We start from the raw sequence: 14,653 nt of genomic DNA on the forward strand, positions 1-14,653 counted from the left end.
TGCTTCTCATGGAGAGAGGCATGTCCTGTAGATTGTCAGCTGGTGCTGGCGCCTCTCCTGTTGAGCACGCTCCTCTCCCCTCCCCCCGCCCCCCCCCCCCGCTGGTAGCTCAGGGCGTTCACGCATGTGCAGACGTCAGCGAGATGACATCATGCATACGCATGACATCATCACATCGACATCCACATACTTCCCAGTGCCCTCCAGCCGCGGCCCGCTGTTTAGCAGACCACCGCTCCGGATAGTTTGCGAGACACTGCTCTAGAGCATTGGTCTTTATTTCTGGACCTTGAGGATCTCTAATAGTCAGTGGGCTTCATCATAGACTTAAAGATCTCAATATGTATATTCTGGAAGAAAAATGGGAGAGGGTAGATATGATAGAGATGTTTAAATACCTCCGTGGCATAAATATTTTCAGGAGGTGAGTCTCTTTGTAATTGAAAGGAAGCTCTGGAATGAGGGAGCATAGGATGAAGGTGAAAGGGGACAGACTCAGGAGGAACCTATGGAAATATTTTCCCTGAAAGGATGGTGAATGCATGGAACAGCCTCCTGGTGGAGGTGATGGAAACAAAATTGTACCTGAATTTAAGAAGACTTGGGACAGGTACATAGGAGAGGATCTTAACTGCACGTCCTAGTCAAAAGCTATTACTCTTCATGTAAATACTACGCTGCCTCACTAATTGTATTCCGTAATCTCTGTCTGCTTAGTGTCTTCCTCACCATTTGTATTCCGTATTTCGCTGGCCTTCCAGCCCCTTCACTGTAACATGTTAATACTATATTGTAGTTCGCTGATTGTACAGCTCTCTCCACTGTGAACTGCCTAGAAGTCATAAGATTATGGCGGTATAGAAAAATAAAGTTATTATTATTATTAAAATTTGAGGTCCGTGCCACTTTTAGTCTCGGCCTAGGTTATGGCTCTGTCAAACCTCTGTGACACTTTAGCTCTGACGGATCCTAATGCTTTTCCCTCCCTATGCTGAGACTAAAAGCGGCACGGACCTCAGGGCAGAAGTTTGGCCACTTTTAGTCTCGGCATAGGGAGGGAAAAGCATTAGGATCCGTCAGAGCTAAAGTGTCATAGAGGTATGTCAGAACCATAACCTAGGCCGAGACTAAAAGTGGCACGGACCTCAGATTTTTAAGGACGTGCAGTTAAGATCCGTGAGGTCCGCGTTTTACCCCTTCCCTATACACTGCAACGGCTGTAGAAAGGGTTAGGAGTAATCTTCTGTGCAAGATTCAGTGATGGGTTAATAACCTACCATGTGGTTAGATAATGTGAAGCTGCCAAGCAAAGCTTTCACAACACCATTTGCTACTAAGGGGGATATTACATTAAAAAAATAGCATAGGAATTTCATGTCCTTAACATGTGTTATGCATTAGTCTGTTGGCAAAAGAAGACCTATTGGCTCACCCTATCTGCCCTGTTGTTGCAGCCTACCGCATCTCTGCAGATAGACCCCTCTTGATTTCTGCTTGCTTTTGATTCTGCCCCCTGTGTCTTGTTTGCTTACTGAGTTTGAACTCTTGACTGAGAAAAACAAATTCTTGTTAGCCATGGTACCTTCCATTTCTGGCAGCTGCGCTGTCCAGTCCCTTTAGAGTTACATGGAAGGCTTCAGTTCCTTGTGTTGTTCCGAATCTAGCATCTTTCTGTGAGCCTCTGAAAAGAAAATAGGTTTGTGCTCTGTGCCTATTTTGTGGTGGTAGTGGCAGCATTTTTACCACCACAAAGTGTTATTTTCTGCAAAATGCAAAGTCTGTCATTCTCTGAATCGTCTTTCCTTAGGCCAATGAATGCTACAACAATGCAACCTCACAAGAAGCTGATGTGGCAGGAGAAACAGGTAACACTACTTTTATTTCAGTTTACTATAACTTTGATACATATTACTTTGCTCTTCTAAGTTACCAATACAACATGGCGAGTGTACAAATGCAAGCACTTGAAACTCTTTTTGTCTAGCCATAGGTTGAGAACTCCCTAATAAACTAGCAAATGTACCTAACAGTTTCTCTTTCCTTAGACAAATTACCGTTTTCTTGATTGCCATCATGGATCCACTAAACCTTCAACAGTTGAGACCTTTCTATATAGTCATTGCAAATTGTTTTGATTGGCCAATCAAGTTTGTGGGCTAGGGTGGTGTTGATGTCTGCATAGATGGAGTTGCAGTAGTCTAATTGTTTTCCGATTAGCTTCTGTACAAGTAGTGCGAAGGGCCATTGGTGGAAGTAAGGTCTGATGAGTCTCGGCTGTCTCATAGTGAAGAAGGTTAGGTTGGAAATTTGTGGTTCTAGGGACAATGTGGAGTCTAGTGTTTCACCCAGCACTTTAGGAGAATTTTTCTACCTCAATGGTGGTTCCTGATGGAAGGTTGATGGAGCTGTGTGTTGTGGAGTGTGGAATCAGAGAATTTTGGTTTTGAACGCGTTTAATATGAGTTTGTGGATTGTGGCCCACGTTTGTATCTTGTCTATGCTGTTGGATATTTTTTTGGATTATTTCAGGTTGGTTGCTAGTTATTGGGATTATTTAAAGTTAAGATGCTAAATTATGTTGCATTAAGTGCATATTCTATAATGGCCGTTCTAATGTAAGTTGGTATTTATGTACCCTCATTTGGGCATGAGCGTTTTTGCCTTGTCAATAGCAGGCATCAAATATGGCAATTGTGTGCACAAACATCTATCATAATAAAACGCTAAGCGTGCGTGCGCACTCCTATCTCCGTGATCCATGATCCGTAGGTCCGTGGCCAGCAGGAGTGCGCGTGCGTGCTTAGCTGTGTCAGCGGCCAGCAGAGAAATTGTAAAGCGTGGGCCTCCCTGCTCCTCCAGCCATCGAAGCAGCAGACCTCTCCATAGCAACCAGGGAGCACACTGCTGCTCTTCTGTAACATAACATAGTAGATGACGGCAGATAAAGACCCGAATGGTCCATCCAGTCTGCCCAACCTGATTCAATTTAAAAATTTTTTTTTTTTTTTTCTTCTTAGCTATTTCTGGGCGAGAATCCAAAGCTTTACCCGGTACTGTGCTTGGGTTCCAACTTCCGAAATCTCTGTTAAGACTTACTCCAGCCCATCTACACCCTCCCAGCCATTGAAGCCCTCCCCTGCCCATCCTCCTCCAAACGGCCATACACAGACACAGACCGTACAAGTCTGCCCAGTAACTGGCCTCCTCTTCAAAGCAGACTGGTGAGGATTGCGGCCAGCTGTAGCGAACCTCACAGGCCGCTCTGCACCTCGGTAGCGCATTAGTGTATAAATGTTAAGCATGCTTCTCCCGCGTATCACCACCTAGCAATTGTGCATGACAGAAATTACATACCAACCTTGCACAATAGGGACTAAATGCATTTATGCATGCAAGTGTAAGTCCAATTATTGTTAGCTCCAATTATGGCTTAATTAATGAACATAAGAACATAAGAATTGCCATCTCTGGATCAGACCCTGGGTCCATCAAGTCCGGTGATACGCACACGCGGAGGCCCCGCCAGGTGTACCCTGGCCTAGTTTTAGTCCATGCTAGGGATGGACTACAAGGAGTATGCTTCTCAAGGGAGATGTGCATCTAATTTACCCTTACCTGTATCACTCTATGCCACTCTTAAGGAGATGTGCATCTAGTTTACCCTTAAATCCTAGAACGGTGGATTCTGCAATTACTTCCTCTGGGAGAGCATTCCAGGTGTCCACCACTCGCTGCGTGAAACAGAACTTCCTGATATTCATCCTGGACCTGACCCCCCCTCAGCTTCAGTTTATGTCCTCTTATCCTTGTCACATTGGACATTGTAAATAACTGCTTTCTCTGCTCCATTTTGTCGAATCCTTTCAGTATTTTGAAAGTCTCGATCAGATCCCCTCGCAGTCTCCTCTTCTCAAGGGAGAACAACCCCAGTCTCCTAAGTCGTTCCTCGGAGTCCAGGTTCTCCATTTATGTGCATAACTACTAGTATGCTATAACCTATATGGCTAAAATTATGCACGGGGGGGGGGGGTGAATTCTATTTATGTCAACTAAAAAAAATCTGTGCTTAACGCTATTCTATAAACTGCATCCGGAGTTAGGTGTGATCTATAGAATATTCATAGTGCCCATCCCCACGACTAAAATTTAGGTGTGGCCATTTACACCAAGTAAAACCAGGCATAAATGCCTGAGCCACGCACAATTTAGACACAGGCGTATTCTATAACAGCGCACCTCCACTGGCCACATTCCATTTCAGATCCGCACAGTAGAATTTACGTGCACCATGTTAGAATTTAAATGCACAACTTTCTAAGCCTATTCTATCATAATTGCTTGCTAGTTGGTAATTATTGGAATGGATTGGCTTCTTAACTAATTAAGTTGTGTGCACAAGACGGGAATGCATGCCACTTCTGCATGCCACTTCAGTCATGGTGCGGTCCATTCTCATTTCTCATGCATTCCCGATGTGTGATTTCATGCATTCCCAGTTGTGTCAATTGTTACCGATATCCCCATTCATGCTTCTGTGCTCACACATTTATGGATCTACTTTTAAATAAACAACTTTCTGTGCTTTCACTTTCACCTCACGGTCAGGTGCTTGCTTCCAGATATGGCCCCCAAGTGTCCAAAGAGTGAATTACAGGTACTCCAAGTGCTGTCCCAGGCAGGAACCTAACCCTATTTTCCCAATAGGATCCATTGTTCACTTTTGTGGTTTTGAGGCACAATTTGTACTGCTGGAACTTAACTTCTATTTTCCTATAGACTGCATTTTGTTATTTGTGATTTCAGGGTTCTTGAATACTTAACCATACCACCACAAATAACGTTTTAAACGGGACCATCCCATTTTTAGGTAGCCTGTCCTGTTGTCCGCAAGCTTTGGGGCGCCGAAATGTCCAGTTTTCAGAAAGAGAGCAACCCACTAGAGTCTAGTGGGTTGCTCTCTTTCTGAAAACGGGACATTTCAGTGTCCCGAAGCTGTGCTGAAGCTGCGAGTCGATCGCAGAGCCTGGGCTCTCTCCATGCTTCCCTGACGCTGCCACAGCTGCAACAGGGCCAGGCCAGGGGCGTGCAGCAACTGCACAACAGCCGACCCACAAGCCTTCCTCCTGACGTCAATTCTGACGTCGGAGAAAAAGTTCTGGGCCAGCCAGGCAGCGTCGGTGTTGGTGTCGGGGAAGCAAGGAGCAATCGGTGGCAGCGGTGGCTTGGGTGGGGAGGAGGCAGGGAGATAGAAAGAAAGAAAGAAAATGTTGGGGGAGTGTGTCAGGGGGCAGGCAGGGAGAGAGAAAGAAAGAAAGAAAAAAGTTAGGGAGGGAATGGAGTGTGTCAGGGGTAGGCAGGGAGAGAGGAAGAAAAAGTTGGAGGGACAGAGAGAGATGGTGGTTGGAGAATGGCATGAGGTCTGGAGGAGAGGAAGCATGAAGAAAGAAAGAAAGAAAGAAAGAAAGAAATATTGGATGCACAGCCAGAAGGAAGTACAACCAGAGACTCATGAAATCACCAGACAGCAAAGGTAGGAAAAATGATTTTATTTTCAATTTAGTGATCAAAATGTGTCCGTTTTGAGAATTTGTATCTGCTGTCTATATTTTGCACTATGACCCCCTTTTACTAAACCGCGATAGCGGTGTTTAGCACAGGGAGCCGTGTTGAATGCCTAATTTTAAGGCAATAGTATGAGTTTTCTTAAAATCACATACTATTACCTAAAAATTAGTATATGTCCCATTTTGAGGAAAAAAAACAAATGTTCACATTAGGGATGCTTCTTATTATATGTTTCAAGCTGCAACAAGAAGAAAAGCTCAGGTGCTAAAATAAAACCTTATTTCCGATTTCTGCTGCATCTTGCCCTTGATCACGTTAGAGTAAGTTCGATCTGTAATTTCATGGGTTTCTTATTATAGAACATAAGCTGAACCTGACAATCAGTAACCTGGGCAGCACTGACAGTCTTTTGATAACATGGAAGACGCCAACGGTGGATGTTTTGGGCTATTACCTCATCCTTTCTGAACTCGGTAGAGACACAGTGCTAAGGAATGAATCTGCTTCATCGAGCACTACCAGTTTCCAGTTTGCAGCCCTGGCTCCGGGCACCGGCTACAATGCTGAAGTCACCGCTCTCTTTGAATGCTTCAAGACATTCTCTGAAACTATTACTGAATGGACAAGTAAGAGTTTTGAATTTAATTTGCTGATCATCAGAAATTGGCTTGTGACACTGATTATCCCCTGATGAAGGTTAAAAACTGGTGCAATTGGCTCTGTTTTATATTTTTATGTTTAGGACATTGAGATCCAGTTCTGGGTTTTGTCACATTCATGAACGTACAGCTCTCTCTTTTCACAGGGATTTGAGAACTGTAGCTCCATGCGTACAACGGCATACAACCACGAAACCAAGACTGGTTTGACTTTTCAAACTGAACTGATGCCATCAGTTTCTTTCAAATAAGTTGTCACAACAATGATAAGATAACGTGGGGGTCACGACATATTCACCCAGAGTCCAATCTCTCTCTGTCATTAGTCCTACAGCAGTTGAAGGAACAGTGTGAGGCAAATGAATGGCTGACCGCTGCCATCAAGCCCCCCTTCCCCGCGACACCCCCCAGACAGCGAGAGAGATGCCCACTCCCTCTCACTGCCGCCGTCGTGCCCCTGACAACCCTCCCATGCTCCCCCTTCCATTGTTCACGATGGCCAGCCAGAGGGATGCCTAATCCCTCCAGCCAGCAAGCCCGCCTCTTCATAAAGGCGGGCTTTCCTCTCCCTGGTGCATCCGGGGAGGGGCCTAAGGCTCTGATTGGCCCAGGTTGCTTAAGGCCCATCCCTGCAATCTCTGTCTTCATTTGTACAAGCAGGGATGGGACAGGGATGTAGATAGATTCCACGGGGGACAGGGACCAATTTGTCACCGTGTTATTCTCTAATTCAAAACGCCAATAAAAAATAATCAAGAATGAAATTATAATATGAGTGCCTAGGATTGGAGGAAAAGACGTCAGAAGCCACAGGATGCCTGAAATTGTGTCTAACTAAAGGCTCCAAATTTCTTTAATTAGTCAAAATCCTTTATTTGTTTGATATTCAGCTTCAAAACCCACAAGATACATGATTAGAGGGCCTGCAGGTATAATGTGAAATGTGGACTCAGATGTAGAGAGCTACATGGGAGTGGGAACTGGGGGAATTCTGCACGATTCCCACAGATATGGAAGAACTTGCCACAGAATTCCCACTGGTTCCTAACTTAGATCAATGGCATTGGTAAATATTGTTAGCAGGGCTTACATTCAGCTCTGGTAGAAAGTTTTAAATAATGCCAGCCCACCACTCAGCGCTTTCTAACATCATGGACCACCAGTGTTGCTGCTTCTGTAATAGATGAGATCAGTACCTCTGGCCTGGAAACACTAAAGGCTGTGTGTAATGCCAGCATCTTGCCGGGCAAAGGCTTGTGCCACCACAGAATTGTGTTGGAAAGGGACCCACTAACTTGTGCTCCTCGCTTAGGGTGACCATATTTGTGAAAACAAAAAAAGAAGACACATGACCTAGGCCACATTCCACCCACAGCCCCACCCCAAACCCTGCCCAATACCCCCCCACTTCCCACATTCACCCATTTCCTTAGTCCCCCTTCCATCCTCTGTACCCTTTTAATTTTTCTCTCTCCCTCCCTAACTCCAACTCTCCTCCCCCCATAAGTGCTACTCTCTCTCTCCTTCCCTCTCCTGTGGGTGCTTCTTTCTTTCCCCCCAACCCCGCCATGGGTTCCTCCTCTCGGTCTCCTTCCACCCCCCTCTCCGGTTGTTTCTATTTCTTCTCTCCCATCTAGCACCACCCTGCTCTGTGCTCTCTTTTCTCCAGCACACTCTCCTTTCCATAGTACTTTTCCAGCCTTGATTCTGCAGCCCTCTCTCCTCCAATCTCTGATGCTGCTAACTTCCCCTCATGACCTCTCTCTCCAGCTCCCAACTCCTCACCTACTGCCTCCCGAGTCCTTGCTTCTGTAATTTAATATTTGAGCAGCCAGCAGCGGCAATGAGCCTGCCCTGGAAGCCACCTCTCTGCAGGTTCTGTCTATGCAGGAACAGGAAGTCGCTGAGAGACAGGGCAGGACAGGATGAAGGCAGCAGACTCACTTTGTTGCCACTGTTGACTGCCTGAAGATTCAATTGCAGTGGCCAGGGAGGAGGTAGGTGGGGGAGTCAGGAGAGCCGGCTAATCCTGAACATTTGACCAAAAAAACATCCAAACACCCGGAGAGTCCTCTAAAAAGAGGACATATCCGGGTTTTCCCGGACGTATGATAAAGCTAGCCTCACTGTGTCTTTCTCTGAACAACATGAGTCTTGCAGACCCTCTTTTTACTTCCCAGTGTTCAATGTGGTTCGAGTTCAACACACTTTGTTAACCTAAAGCTGCCAACTGGATCCGGATTTGCAGAACAGAGTTGATCCAGGGCCTTGTAGTTTTGCTTTTCTTAGGGAATGCAGTTTGGAGACATCAGAACTACAAGTCCCTGCATGCAATGGGGTAAACCCAGGACTGGATCAACCCTGTCCTGCAGATCTGGATCCTGTTGGCAGCTGTATGTGAACCGTCTCCCCTTCCCCAAAATTTTAGTTTTATGTGGAGATTCTCTTCCCTAGGGTTACCAGATTTTCCCCAAAGGAAAATCTGGACCCATGGCCACGGACCCAGGCTTGCCCAGTTCCACCCTCATTTTGCCCCGCCCCGCACCCTTAACCTGTTTGTGCGTTGGGGTGGCATCCGCACAAGTGCGAATGCCGTCCCGACGTCGGAAGCTTATCCCAAGCTTTCTTGAATTCAGACACAGTCTCTGTCTCCATCACCTCTTCCGGTAGAATGTTCCACACATCTACCACTCTTATCTGTAAAAAAGTATTTCCTTAGATCAGTGGTTCCCAACCCTGTCCTGGAGGAACACCAGGCCAATTAGGTTTTCAGGCTAGCCCTAATGAATATGCATGAAGCAAATTTGCATGCCTATCACTTCCATCATATGCAAATCTCTCTCATGCATATTCATTAGGGCTAGCCTGAAAACCCGATTGGCCTGGTGTTCCTCCAGGACAGGGTTGGGAATCACTGCCTTAGATAACTCCTGAGCTTGTCACCTCTTAACTTCGGAGAGTGTGGATGGGTGGTATCAGAGATTCCAGTGGCTAGAGGAGAGCATGGGAAGTTCACTGTGCTCTGGTTTGGTCCATCTGAAAGTACTGCATGCATTAAGTGGGAGCAGGCTCCTCGTTGACTTAACGTGCTTGGAGCCTCGGGCAGCTGCCTGTGTCGCCCGTGTCTATATCCAGGCCCGAATCCATTCTGCTATCATGTTTCTGCAATTTTCACTGTTGATCGGGTTCCTGGTTCTGTTGCTCTTAGGACCTTCGCCTCTTTCAGAGGTGCAACTCCAGAATCCGGGCTCCAGCTCCACCTCCGCTCTTGTCGCAGCCTGGGCAGATTCGACAGGAGCAGAATGGTATTATCTGACCCTGTATACTATGCTTTCTGATGCGGTCAACCAAGCTGTGTCTGCTAGAAGGGGAACCTCTAATCACACCTTCAGGAACTTGAGCTCAGGCACTCAGTTCTACCTAAGGATCAGCGCAAGCTCCGGATCCTACCGGATAATGGGACCCAATGCTACTGCCTGGACAGGTAAGGGCTGAGCTTTGCAACATCCTATGGACAAGACCCGATTTTGACCACCCTCCTATTTCCCTTGCAGCCACACTGCCCGCCTATAGCTTGCTATGGCACCGAGTCAAACTAAGGTTCCCTGCTCTCTTCAGTACTTACTCCTAGGTGAGCTGCATGGGAGCGGGGTTAGTGGGAATCCTCTCCGGGTCCACAGTACTTGTGTGGAGATTCTCTCCAGGTCCAGGGGAATCTCATGGGGATGGACACAGGTCCTGCGGGATTCCTGAAGACGTGTAGTGGCAGGCCAGCCTAGCTATCTTTGTGCCATGGCCGATCAGAGGGCAGGACTGAAGGGTTACACTCCCCAATTCCCAGGTGCATGCGTGTGGTGACGTGATTGACGAGTGCGACCTCCCTCGGGCAGGAATGGAAGAGGTTCCAGCAGGAACAGGTGGAATTTCTGTCGCTGTGCAACTCTCTAGTCCTCAAGACACACCTAGCCAGTCTACAGTGAATATAGATGAAATAGAATGGCAAGCACCGCCTCCATTCTATGCAAAATATAAGTTATGCATATTCATTGGGGGATATCCTGACAATCTGGCCGAGTGTGTGTTTCCCAAGGACTAGGCGGGTTACCAGATTTTCCTTCGGGAAAATCCGGACCCAAGGCCACGTCCCCAGGACCGCCCAGTTTCGCCTCTTTCCCGACCTGTTCCGCCCCCACATCCCCCCCTCCCCCCAGACGGCATCTGCACATGCGTGGACACGACGCAATGATGTCACTGCGTTGGCATCTGCGCATGTGCTTTTTAAAACCCAAACAAAGTGCCGGGTTTTGAAAAGCGGTCCGGACTCCCGAACATGTCCTCAAAAGGAGGCCATGTCGGGAAAATCTGGACCACTGGTAACCCTACAAGGATTAGGTTGAGAACCTATACTATGCATTGATTAGACTATTAGAGCTTATTTTAAAAAGTCATTTTTTTTTTACACCTTTAGTTAAGATACAGTCCAAATGCATTGAGTCTTTAAGGTGCCTTTTCCAGGAGTCTGCATGATGAGATAGCCAGTCCTTGATGTGCCGATACGGGCTTTAGAAAGTATAGGCCTCATCTTTTCCTTCTGTTGGCTTCATCTCTTTTGCTTTTGTGGTTGCTTTTGCCATCAGACCTCTTTAAAAGCTTTCAAATGCTTTACAGTCTTGACTTACGACCCCCACATTACACACTCTGCCACAAACCCTGTGGGATTGCCGCAACCTCCAATGGAATCTGCTTGCTTTCCCTAGCACCACTGGCACCCACGAATGTGAGCCTGGGAAACACTGGAGAGGCAGAGTCCTTGCACGTCCACTGGCAGAAATCATCAGGCTCACGGGAGAGACACCAGGTGACCCTGCACAAAGTGGACTCCAGATCATTAGCCCAGGACCTGTTCGTAGGAATGGAAATGACCAATCTGGAATTACGAGGCCTAGTCCCTGGAACCCAATATGCAGTCCAAGTTACAGCCATTGCCGGACCTTACAGAGCATCGTCGCAGGAAGCAAAAGCATGGACGTGTAAGTAGCCGAGACCTCTAGGGCTACCAGCAGGCTCCAGGTCACATGGAGAGGCTGAGCTAGACCTGGATTTGTCCCACAGCATGCATGGACTTGTAGTTCCAATCTCTCTATGAAAAGCACAGATGTAAGGAGGTGGAACAGGGTCTGTGTCAGGTACAAAGGGGGCTAAAATCAGGACTGGCTCTGCTTGTCCTTGATGACCTGGAGTCATTTGATGACCCTATAAGTCCATGTGTACAGTAAATAATTCCCCTAATTCTATAAGGTTGAATACTCAAATTCTGACTAGCATGCAAGTTTGGACATACAAGTTATCAAATAGTGCCAGTCGCTTACCTAATATAATTGTTTAAAAAGATGCCAATTGGTCTTAAGCAGTGGCGTAGCGAGGGTGCAACTCACGCAAGGTCGACCAATGGCGGAGAACGCTGTCTGGTGGCGTCACGAAAGGGACAGGATAGAGCCAGATCAGGAGGGTGTTCCTTAAAGGATGCTTTTGCCACTCCCGCCGGCTTCTTAGCCTTTTTTGAACTTTAGCAGTGGCGTACCGAGGGCGGGGATGTGTGTTTATAAAAAAAAATGATGGGCCGGGTGTGTGTGTGTAAAATATGATGGGCCCCGGGTGTCACATACCCTAGGTACGCCACTGCCTCAGGTTCCAAATAAATACCTGTATATATGTAAAATGATTTGAATGTGTAAATGCAAAAAGGCAGTATACAAGTCCCATCCCTTTTCCCCTTAAGTTGTTAGTGGCTAAAGACAGAACTGCTAGTTATGTGATCAGACTTAAGCATTAAACTACATCACCAGTGATGGGGGAGAGATTGCTGGTCCATTGGTAGAGGGAGAAGGTCAGGAAGATGCTGGACATTTGGGGGAAGAGGAGAAGCAAGAAGATGCTGGACGGTGGTGGGTTACTGAGGAAAGGGTGTAAGATGGAAGATTTGCTTCGAGTGTCTATTAGCCTTTCATTGACCCTGATTCATTGTAGCTTTCCACCTTATTCAGAGCAGGTTTGGTTTTGTCCTTTGTATCAAATTACATCTCCTTGCATGTAATGGACTGGATCAGACTCTTTGGGTTAACCAGGCACCTAGTGACTAGAGGTCTGCACGGGAACGGGGATCGCGGGAATCCCGCGGATCCCGCGGGAGTCCCGCAGGAATCCCCCCCTAACCCACTGGACTTCCACGGGGACCCCCCTCTGGCCCATGGGACTCTCACGGGGACCACCCTCTAGCCAACAGGACTCCCATGGAGATGGAAGGCTTTGGAAGCAGGGTTCATCCATATAATATAATGGACACGCCTTAGTAAAAGAGGGGGTTTATAAGTTAATTACCTGAACAGAAAACAAAAAAAGGGTTCCACCAAAGAGATTCCACAAGGAAAACAGCAGCGCAAACACAAAAGAAACTGTGGAATTGATGATCCTGTCAGAAGTAATTGCTGCTTTTTATGGGGACGGGCGGGGATGGAGGTAATTCCTTGCGGGGATGGGTGGGGATGGAGAGGATCCTGTCGGAGACGGGTGGGATTTCTGTCCCCACGCAACTCTCTACTAGTGACTCGTTGATTGTCCAGGTCTCCAGTATGTTTGGCTGGGGAATTTGACTTTAGATATGAAGGCAACAGAACAAGCAGAAACAGGAAGACAGCATGGCCATTTGAGAATGAATTTGTAATTTAAAAATTTGTCTTCTTTTTTTTTTTTGTTGGGGGGGGGGGGTGCATTCCAGCTCCTGTGGCACCATCTCTTGTGAGTTTGACTAATCATGGCAGTGCATCTGAGTTACATGCTCACTGGGACGGAGCACCCAAAGGGAGTTACATCACCACCTTCTACACCGTGGATCCTTTCAGGATTATAGAGAATGGCTCACTAGTGAGGGGTATCGCCAACCTCACATTCAAACAGCTGGCTCCAGGAACACATTATGGGTTTGAGATTCAGACCGTGGCTGGGCCCTTCATCTCTCCTCCTCAAAGTGTCACCACATGGACCTGTAAGTACTGCTCACACTCTGTAGCTGCAATTGCAGTACTGTCAATCAGTGGCGTTCCAAGGGCGAGGATGGACCACCCCGGGTGCAAGCCATCAGGGGGGGATGTTCCCAACCTTGGGGTCATGGTCCGGGAACTACCCCTTCTCATGACCCGGCCCCAAGGCTCTGGGTGGTCCCTGTGGTCCAGCATGTTCTCACCCTTCTCTCCTGTCCAGTACCTTCCATCAAGCTGAAAAAACTGCCGGCCTCGGCAGTGGTTCAGTGACGTTGCCCGCGGCTCCCCCTCCGTGCTTTCCGTGTCTGCCTGGTCTTTCTCCAATGATGCAACTTCCTGTTTCCGCCCCCCGGGTGGTTTTTCGTATCAATGAGGGGGGGTGTCAATATAGTGATTTGTGCACTCAGGGAAACTGTGCATTAAGGCCAACAGTGTTCTAAGCCCAGGACTCCAGCTGCTGGGACTATTTTCACCTATTTATTTTTCCAGCACTTTAAACCAGGGTGCTTAACAGTAAACTGCATGTAGGGAAAATGAGCCCCTGCTAATCTGGTTTTCATCTAAGTGGGTTCCTGAGGCAACAGGAAACAATGGGACTTGGCTGAGGCTAAACTGAGTTTTAGCAAGAAGAGCAGAATTTGAACTTGGTTCTGATTTCTAGACTACTCGTCACAATAAGATTATCTGCTCTCTTCAGTGTGTGCTCGTGGAAAGAACTTTCCTATCGAGACTGGGTATTGTCAGTACGCCTTTCACTTAACCCCTACCACCAATATTAGGTGGTAGGGGTTAAGTGAAAGGCGTACTGACAGGTATATGTGTAGTTTGGGGTGGGCAACCCCTCACATTTATTGTGGCTACTAATGCTAAATTGATTCCCACCCCACACTGCCAATATGACTTCCTTACCCTTCTCCCCCCCCCCAGAGACTAAGTCCCCTTACTGGGTGCTTCCAAGGGACCCAGACTGGCCAATGTTGGACACAGGTGTTTGGGCTTGCTGGACCATCACTGTCTGTGGTATGATTTAGCACCCCTGGGTATGCCTACCGATAAAGTACCTCCTGCCCGGACCTGTTGCAGGCCTCTGCCGGGCCTGCCATGAGACCTGGTGGGCCAGCAGTGGGCCAGGACAGGAGGGATCCCTCCTACCTCGTGTCTCGGCTGACTGTGACAATTTTTACCTCCCTCCCGCCTCCCCCGTGTGCCTTTCAATTCCCGGGTGGTCCAGCGGTGAACCGAGGCAGGAGCGATTTTTCTGCACTCCTGCCCTGTGCAGATCTATTCCCTGAATGACTGATGCGAGTTCTCGTGGCAACCTCAAGATTTCCCGTGGTCTCGTGGTTGCCACGAGAACTCACATCAGCCATTCAGGGAGTGGATCTACATGGG

General features: G+C 47.5%; 1 protein-coding gene across 5 annotated transcripts in view; it reads left to right on the plus strand.

Moving 5' to 3' along the window:
- Positions 1-14,653, plus strand: part of LOC117347576 (receptor-type tyrosine-protein phosphatase V-like) — a 122,682-nt gene that overhangs the window by 35,489 nt on the left and 72,540 nt on the right. For all 5 annotated transcript variants that reach the window (XM_033918688.1, XM_033918689.1, XM_033918691.1 and 2 more), the window contains exons 3-7: positions 1,808-1,865; positions 5,925-6,191; positions 9,433-9,708; positions 10,982-11,254; positions 13,000-13,266. In XM_033918688.1, coding sequence (XP_033774579.1) covers positions 1,808-1,865; positions 5,925-6,191; positions 9,433-9,708; positions 10,982-11,254; positions 13,000-13,266 — 1,141 coding nt within the window. The remainder of the gene's footprint in view (positions 1-1,807; positions 1,866-5,924; positions 6,192-9,432; positions 9,709-10,981; positions 11,255-12,999; positions 13,267-14,653) is intronic.

The sequence above is a fragment of the Geotrypetes seraphini genome, chromosome 13, assembly GCF_902459505.1.
Source record: "Geotrypetes seraphini chromosome 13, aGeoSer1.1, whole genome shotgun sequence".
Taxonomy (NCBI): Eukaryota; Metazoa; Chordata; class Amphibia; order Gymnophiona; family Dermophiidae; genus Geotrypetes; species Geotrypetes seraphini.